The 9,364-nt window shown below is 42.3% G+C and overlaps 1 protein-coding gene across 1 annotated transcript in view; it reads left to right on the top strand.

The window, feature by feature from the left end:
* Positions 1–4,251: 4,251 nt before the first annotated feature.
* SUZ12 (SUZ12 polycomb repressive complex 2 subunit) overlaps positions 4,252–9,364 on the top strand; it is a 29,785-nt gene continuing 24,672 nt past the window's right edge. Inside the window, exons 1-3 of the mRNA XM_050908260.1 lie at positions 4,252–4,567; positions 7,474–7,520; positions 7,610–7,674. Of these exons, the coding sequence (XP_050764217.1) occupies positions 4,252–4,567; positions 7,474–7,520; positions 7,610–7,674 (428 nt within the window). The remainder of the gene's footprint in view (positions 4,568–7,473; positions 7,521–7,609; positions 7,675–9,364) is intronic.

Genomic DNA, 9,364 nt, shown 5'->3' with positions numbered 1-9,364 from the left:
AATATAACAAAAAGAGAGAGAAATAAAACCTGAGAAAAGACAAGTGATGCACAATGCAATTGCTCCCCACCCACTGACCGATGCCCGAGCAGCGATCCGCCCCTCCCGGCCAACTCCCCCCAGTTTATATACTGAGCATGACGTTCCATGGTATGGAATACCCCTTTGGCTAGTTCGGGTCAGCTGTCCTGGCCATGCTCCCTCCCAGCTTCTTCTATACCTGCTTGCTGGCAGAGCATGGGAAACTGAAAATCCTTAACTTAGGATAAGCGCTACTTAGCAACAACTAAAACATCAGCGTGTTATCAACATTATTCTCACACTAAATCCAAAACACAGCACTGTACCAGCTACTAGGAAGAAAATTAACTCTATCCCAGCTGAAACCAGGACAGAGGAAAACAGTATAATTATACTGACAGAGCTTTCATTTAGACGGGGCTGCAAGTATACAGGTATTTATTTTCCCTTTAAAAAAGGATTTACTTTGTAAATATTCCTGTGCTGAGATCCAGTAACTTGGAGGACTGGAAGCTGGAAAGTTAAGTAGCGTGGCTATAGGGGTAATACAGGCAACCAAGAAAAGCATATAACTATGAAATGAAGAAAAAAATTCATAAAGTGGTATAAAATATGCATGCATTTTTTCATACATATCTGAAGAGGTAAAAATCGCTGCAGTTTAGGCTTTCAAGATGACAGGAATGCTGGATACGTATAGGCTGCAAAAAGCCTTAGGAAAAAGAGATTTAGAAGTAGCATATGCTTTCAATCTGCAGGAAACAAATCTGATCTTTTGGCTATCAAATGCAAATCCCACTAACAGTACGTGAAAACAAGAATGGATTGGCCATCTCAAGACATAAAACCTGACATATCATAAAAGCACCTCTGCCAACTACTTCTGCTTTCACTACCAGGGGTTTGTTCTGACAGCAACCCTGGTTCACAAATGATTGTTTCTTCCATTTATCATATTAAACTTATTAAACTGCCCTTTTTTGCATTATGTTAGGATATTTTCTGTATTTATAGCAAAAAAATACACTACTTCTCATCATGTTTTACTTTTTAATTTTATGAGTTGATATCAATTTCAGTAAGGTACACTGTATCTCACTGCTTGTCTTTTTTAGACTACTTTATTAGAAAACACATTTTCACTGGCTTTGCAGATACCCTGCCATTTGCTAAATATGGCCAACTTCTTTCTGTTACCTGTACATATATACAAGAAATTTAAAAAAATTATTTATTTTTTAATAAATGCATCTGTAAAATCTATACGGTTCTATATTACCAGGCAGGTCAAGGGCACAACAGTCGCATGCCACAGCTCATTTCTTCTGAAGAAACCATAATGATTTCCATCTTTCTAAAAATGAATATTTATTTTCTTGCTTCTAACTGTGCTAAATAAATAAAAGTTACTTGCTATTTTATGCCCTGTGCTCTTTCTAGCCATCCATACTATGAAGCCCCAAATATGACGTTTCAGAGTTGTTAAGGCTCTTCCAGTTGAACATATCTCAACAGTACTCTACGGTCGTCCAGTACACATGAACAGCCCAGAGCAGCAGATCTAAACAACTTAAAAAATGAAGAGTCTCTCTACCAACTAAGGAAAACAGGCTCAAGCTATCGAAGCTCTACTATTTGGCAGTCAGTCCTATGCTTCCCGAGGGCTCATATGCACACATTTTGTGTTGCGCTTGTATCCTGTCCACTCAAGGCTAGAGTCTCATCCTTAGTTCCTCGGTTCACAAGCAGATCCGACTCCAATGCCAGAGATTAATTGCCTAATTATCTTTCTTACTCCTGCTTGGAAAGTTGCCCTCTGGCTCCTCCTCCTGGTTTTGAAATTTAGAAGGATGAGCCACCAGAAGCAGCAGAGGCTTGTAAACAGTAGGGAGGAAACAGGAACAGATTTTAGGCAATAAACAACTTCCAAGTACAAAATTGCAGCTATACAACATTTAGGAGCCTTTCTCACACATACTGCAATATTTGTTACCTTTTGTCACTTGGCACAGGGTATCACTGACCTCAAGATCAACCTCTGACCACCTAAAGATGCTCTTCATTTGGTGTACTGTTGCTATCCAGTCTATGAGTTCAGAAGACTGGCAAATACCCAGTGCATCAGAAGGCTCACCAGGAAGTCCCCCCGTATTAAGAGCAAAGAAGCTGCATGTAAGGTCCTCAGAAATGTACAGTGCATCAAACATTGCTGCTGCCAGTAAGTAAGTAAAGACATATTCAGCAACAACAAATGAGTGGCTGTACAGAAATTGAGTAGGAAATAGAAGATCAAGAAACTGGAATACTAAGCAGAGACAATTATGATAAGCAGGATAAAACGTGTAACATAATATTTTAGAAATATCACTTTTTGTTTGGAGAGAAGAAAAATAGAATGTAGGTAAAATGGTGACAAAGATGAATTTCTAAAAATGTATGAAAATTAAGGTTGAAACAAGTTACAGAAAAGACTGCATGTAAAACATCAACGTTTGATAAAAATGGAAGGAAAGAAAGAAAAGTAAGTAAAAAAAAAAAGCATAAGGGAAGAAAAGAGCTTTCCAAAACAAACATGAAAGCTAAACGGTGCAGCAGAAAAAGCAAAAAGAGGGGAGGTAATTGAAAAATAAACTGAACATTTCAGATATCAAATAAGAATAAATATTAAGGAACTGTAAAAAAAAACCCAACAAATTGGGGGAGGGAAATAGTAGCCAATAAAGACTTATTTATCCGAATGTGTGTGGGGTGTATATACATATTCTTAAAACACGATAAGGTTACACAATTGAGACATCACATTAGAATCCCCCTCTGTTGATAATGTAAGGCACATCTACAGCACAGCAGACCTTGATATATGGTTTTGCTCTTAATATTTAAGTTCATTTTCCTTAACACTAGGAATTAGAAGATAAACCAAGATGGTATAGTGCCAGCGTCACAGTTGTATCTGATACCAAAATTCAAGGCTGTATTTCACACATAGACCATTTTTACCCTACCTTGTACAATTACTCTTGAAGTTTTCACAAAAGAAAGCAAATAGAAGGGCATGCCTGTCGAAGCCTTTTATGTATTGAGCTTGCCACACCACTGATAAGGACTTGGTTAAATAAAGCCAGTGCTGAATTTTCCCATTGCACAGTTGGACTCTATTACGTTTTATCACATACGTGAGGTAGTCTGAGAGCTTGCCCTGAGGGCCTGATCCTGAACGTGTGCTCGGCCATACGCAGGCAGCTGTCAGGACTCTGAAGGTAGCCACAGCAGCAGAACTTCTATTTCCCCGAGGACTCCATGGGTCCTCATTAAGCAGAGGAAGGTGGGAATCAAACCAGAGAGGAACATTTTACCTCAGACTTCAAGTCTCCCTGCACCTATGGGCAATTTCTTGTGCCATCCTCTGAGGAAATCTCACGGTTAATTAAGGTTAAAGCTACGGGATAGCAGCAGGACCTCATGTCCGACCCAGTATAACCATTTTTACCACAAAACCGATACCGATTTATACCCCAGCTTCTATTTCGACTGATTTGGCTCTTTCAACGATCGAGCCTCAGCTCCTGCGGGCAGCGGAGCGGCCCCTCAGCGGCGCCACCGCGCAGGGGGCCGCTTCCCTCAGGCGACAGGGGCACCAGCTACCTGTGCGGCCGCGGAGGCACCGGGACGTGGCGCGGGGCAGAGCCGCGGGAAAGGGGCACGGAAAGCCCAGAGCTCCGGGCAGCCCGGCGGGGGCGGGCAGAGCAGCGGAGGAGGGGTGCGAGGGCGGGAGCCGGGGGAGCGGCCCCCGCAGGCCGGCGAGGGGCGGCCCCGGGCGGCAGGCGGAGGCGGCCCGCTCTACCCAGCATGCCCCGCGCCGGAGGGCGAGCGGCCCTTTCCCGCGAATTCAGTTCAAAGGAGGGGGAGGGGAGAAGCGCCAAGCGGCGAAGCGCACCGACCAACCAAACTCTTCCAGAACCATCCGTGCGTCACGCGGGGGCGGGCCCCGCGCCGGCCAATGCGGCGGTGCGGCGCCATCTTCGGAGCCAATGGGCGAGTGGGGGAGGCGGGCGCGTCGTGGTCGTCGGGTTCGGCTGGTCGTAGCGCTGAGGAGAGCGGAGCGGAGGAGACTTAGAGGAGTTGGAGCTCGGCGCTTCCCCTCCCCCCTCCTCACCCCACCCGCCCCAGCCGCCCCCTCCCTCCCCGCTCGGTCTCCGTCCTGCCGGGGCCCTCTCGGGGGCCAGGCCCATGGCTCCTCAGAAGCACGGTGGAGGTGCGGGGCCCAGCTCGGGCTCCGCTGGCGGCGCCGCCGGAGGAGGAGGTGGCGGCGGAGGCGGCGGCGGCGGCGGCGGGGGGTTCGGGGGCTCCGCCGCGGCGGCGGCTCCCGGCGGCAAATCCGGTGGTGCCGCAGGCGGCGGCGGCGGCGGCGGAGGAAGCGGTTACTCGGGCGGTTCCTCGGCCTCCTCGGCGGCGGCGGCGGCGGCGGCGGCGCTGCCCCCCGTGAAGAAGCCGAAGATGGAGCAGATCCAGGCCGACCACGAGCTCTTTCTTCAGGCCTTCGAGAGTGAGTACCGGGCCGGGGGAGGAAGTGGGGGCCCGAGCCGGCGGGACCGGCCGGGGCCGCCGCAGAAAGGGCGGGAGGAGGAGGAGGGGAGGGCTGTGGAGAGTAGGGGCTTCCGGGGGTAAACACGGTCGGGGGAAGGGAGGGAGCTGGGACCGGAGAGGAGGGCGAAGGGGAGCGGGGCCGGGGGAGGAAGGGGGCTCCGCCGGGGAAGCGGGGGCCCGGCGGGTCTCGGGCGGAAGCGTGAGGTTCGGGGGCCGGTGTGCGGGCAGGGTTGCGAGAGGCTCCCAGGGCCGGGGCCCGGTGGGTGGAGGGCGGGGGTGCGTGTCTGCGCCCAGCCGATGAACTTGGTTTCTCAGTAACAGTTCCCATCAGGCTTTCGGGGTGGCTGGTTCCCTTCCCTCCTCTAACAGCCCTTGGAGGCACTGGGGAGGTGGGAACGAGGAGGCTCTTCCCTCTTTGGCGACTGCCTTTCGAGCCCCTTTCAGGGGCAGGACGTGATTAAGATTTCACCGTACTTGGTTTTTCTTTGTCTGGCAATAATTGTCCCTTAGTTGAGATTTCATACTGGAAATTGACCTTTGCGACCCACACATCACCCCGTGGCAGTTCCAGATAGGAGGAGAATCCCCTTGGATGGACCAGAAAGTTGTTTATGGAAATCTGATTCAAAAGCACAGTGTAGCAATAAACTTACGTTGTACAAAAAAGATTTCTCTGCAATTGCTAGGATTCGAAGGAAATTTTTAATGCTCTGCTAAATACATGATCCAGTTCTGGGATTGGTGCTGTCACTGCTCGCGCTCACTTGCTGTAGACGGTGACAGTGTTTGAGAAAGTGTTGGAGTTTTTGATGGTGTCTCAAATCCTTAATAATGTAGAGTCCTTTGAACCTTAGCCCTGTTAACAAAGCTATATGTTCAATAAATACTGTACTGCAAATAGGTCAAGTGGCAGACGAGTTTTAAGAGGTTTGCTCAGTGTCAGTGTCCGAGATGGGGGAAAAAATTCTCTTGCCCATGCCTCAGTCTGTCAGACAAGGGAAGCATACAGCTGTGCAGGTAGTGATCAGGAGTAGGTTACAGTGTAAATGTATCATAGCACATTAACTGTAGTGTGAATATTATGGGAAAACTGCAATAAGTAAATATGGGATTAAAAAATCCTAACACATGTATTGAATCACATTCTTCCTGGATGTTTTTGTCCCTTTTCAAGGTCATATGCTAGAAAAAGATAAAAATTTATTTTAAGCTTTTGCTGAGTAATACGGACTTGTGAAACGTGTCTGTCTGCAGGTTGAAAAGTATGTTTCAGAATTTCTCTACTTGAGAAAACTGAAGTTGAAGCAGCAGTGCACTGTCTTTTAATTTAATTACATCCTTGTGAATGTAATTTAACGTTTTCATACCTTTCTAAATCATAATTACGTCATGGTTTTTTGGAGACTAAAAAAACCCGGGATGTTTCTTTAAAAGTTGTGACTACTCTGTATTTTCACTTTCTAGCAAAGTGCATGTTTCTTAATTTCCTCCTTTTCTGTCTATAATCTTGATTTGAAAAATACAGATTTTTATTATGATAATTTGCATTAAGCAGAATTTTACTAGTTTTCATCAGGCTTCTAAAAGAAAATATTGGGATCATTTTAAGATTTCCTTCTCTAATAATAACGTCTCTAGTAATAGATTCTTTGGGGTCTTACCTTCATAAGTGTAGAAATAAGGCTGAATCATATCTTTAAAAAGGGATAAAGGATATAAAATGCCGTACTTTTTCACTTCTAATCACAGAATTCCATAAATTACAATAAGGTTTCCAGCTATTTGAAATAAATGTTTTGCAGTCATATGAAAATAAAGTTTTATATTACTTAAAAAAGAAATAGTTGCTTGTTTTCTTTATGTGGGAAATGGAGGCAGTGTTAGCAGCCTTAGCATGGGCATCAAGGCATTCTCCATTCTCTATCTTTTTCTCTCCACTTAATGTGTTTTATCAAGTAATTTCCAGGTTTCTTGCTGACATTACCTAATGAAGCTGGCTTTTATTTCAGTTTAAAAAGGGTGTATTTCAATTTAGATTGGAATTCTTGTTAGATATAACCTGATCCAGACAAAAACCTTTTTTGTCCTGATTTAGCTGAATTGGTTAAAACTAAACTGAAGGTCCCCTTTTCTGTAGGCAAGTCTTGATCTTTTGGACTTTGGTTATTACACCTATTTCAAATGATGCTACCCTTTCATGTCAGTATTGCGTATGGCTGTATTATCCTTCCTCTGTTTGCACTTTGAAACAGTAGTTGCTTTACCAGAATCAACATTTTTCCGATCCTATGAATGTAAAAGGTTTTGGAAATGAGTTTCCTAGCTTAGAATGATCTGTAATGCATCATCGTCAACTGACAGTCCCTATTCTTGTTTTGGTACCTTGTGCAAGTGACCTTGGTACTTTCCAGAAGGATAAAACAATCAGATACCAAATTGTCCGACTACGTAAATTTAGTATACTGGTTTAGTATCATGTCAGATATATTCATTAACTTTGTGAAGAAAACTTACCTATTTGACAGTAGGTTGTAATACGTTGAGATATTTTTTCTGCCCTTTTATGATATAAAGTCTGTAAGAAACATATTTTGTGGAAAGCAAGAGCAGTCATAGTTGAGTTGTGACTACTGATTTATGATAGCTTAAACAAGAAGTTGCTTTGTGATATACAGTAGGTGGAGTAACCTTTGACTTGTTAACTTGGAGTTATTTGGACATCATGATGCTTCACTTAAACGATGACTTCTGTGATAATTGTCTAAAGAAAAATCAACATGCTAAAGTAGATTCTTTTTTATCATTATAAGGCTGTCTTTCTGGAGGTATAAGGTATATTGGATAATATGTGTTTCTTTTTCTTAGAACCAACACAGATATACAGATTTCTACGTACCCGGAATCTAATAGCAGTGAGTAATTGGTCTTTATCAGTCCTTTACTTTGGACTTGTAGGAAATTTTAATTAAAGCATAACCTTTTTCTTTTTTTTTTCCTGCAGCCAATATTTTTGCACAGAACTCTCACTTACATGTCCCACAGAAACTCCCGAACAAATATCAAAAGGTAAAATTGTTTTTTGAAAAGTAATCCTGAAATGTTAACTATGTAGCAGAAGTCTAAAAAATAGTGGAGAGTAACCTCCTCTTTTCACGAGGTGTGTAAAATATGACCTTTTGTTTTTGAAGAACTTAAAAAAATGCATAAATCACAGTTGATTTCTGAGACCTAAGAACCTTTCTGCAATGTTAAGAGTGTGTGTGACTGTGCTTGTGACTTCTGTTGATACTGGGAGTACTCAAATGTGGATAACTATCTGCAGAATCCTAACTAATTCTCCCATGTTTGGTTTTTGTTTTCGGGGAGAACTTCTTAAAAAACAAACAAAACTGTATAACATCTAAGCTCTTATCAATGGTGCTTGATCATAATCATATGAAATTTGATTTTAAACTGTAACCTAAGCACTTAAAAAAACACACACACACACACAAAAGGAAAAAAAACCACAAAACTAAACTGTTGGTTTTGTTAATTAGTCTTGGAAGGATCCAGTAATTATTTCTGTAATTATTTTAAAAGCTGAAAAATGAAGGAGGTCAGTTTATAGTATTTTACAAAAAATCCAGCAAACACTTTAAAAAGGTTGCTTTGGACTGAATACATCTGAGAAATGGGCTTCAGTTTTGACATTGCAAAATAGTCATGCCTATCACGTGAGGTGCTACAGCCGCGTGTCAGTAGACTTTAAAATATATAAATACTGCAGAGTGAAAAGTGCAGCGTACATTATTTTTTAGCAGAATCACAAAGTTCTTTCAGTTACTTTGCCCCTCACTGAAAATCATTTGTTACACTTTGGATTTTTTTTTGTAGCCTGAACGCTTATTTTAAAATATTTTAGCACTAAAGTTCTTACTGCTTGGAAACAGTTGCTGTGGAACTGAAATACTTAATCATGAATGCTTAAGGAATAGCAATAAAATCTGATTATGCAGCCAATTCCAATTTAAACTCTATTTGTGTCTAAGGAAGGTAATATTTGAATGATTAGTTGTGCAATAGAATTTGCACATTTTTATTTAAATTAAAGAAGCTATACTTGGCATTCTCGGATCTCTTGGATATTGTTTAATGCTCTTGCCATTAGCTTTAATGGTACAATATAACTTTTTCTTAAAACGGAATCCATAACATACAACTTCAGGTACTTAGGACAGGTAATGATCAGATATTTTTATTTAAACTTGAAGTTGCTGCTTGCTTTTTCTTACAAAAGTTACCAAAGTGAATTGCTTGCTTATTTTAAAATAGGGCAGAGCCAAATTTTAAGAAATAATGTTCAGGGTGGTTTGGGTTTTGATTTTTTTTTTTAACTAGAAATGTGCAACAAGAAGTTCTTGCTTATAACTTATATTAACTTATATTTGATTGAATGCGTATGTTCTTTTACCTGAATCTGTTTCTTTGGATATCTGCTGTAGTTGCTGGGAAACAAGAAATAGTACTTTGCATGTACATTGTGTTGTGCGCTGTTCCAAATTCCAGTTCAAATTCAGCTGCACAAGTAATGCTTAGTTTCTCTTTGAAACATACTGATTTTTACTAGTTTCCTTAACGCTTTGTTTTAGAACTGTGATTTTAGTTAGGCAGTGTTCTAGTAACAGACAGATTAATAGCCATTTCACTCACTAGTTTTCTGACAATACTGACTTACCGAAATCATTCTGCTAATAAAGTCTAGGAAGATTAAGTA

The sequence above is a fragment of the Gymnogyps californianus genome, chromosome 19 (genome assembly GCF_018139145.2).
Source record: "Gymnogyps californianus isolate 813 chromosome 19, ASM1813914v2, whole genome shotgun sequence".
NCBI lineage: Eukaryota > Metazoa > Chordata > Aves > Accipitriformes > Cathartidae > Gymnogyps > Gymnogyps californianus.
Note: the sequence above shows the minus strand (reverse complement) of the source record. Positions and strands in the feature narration are given on the sequence as shown.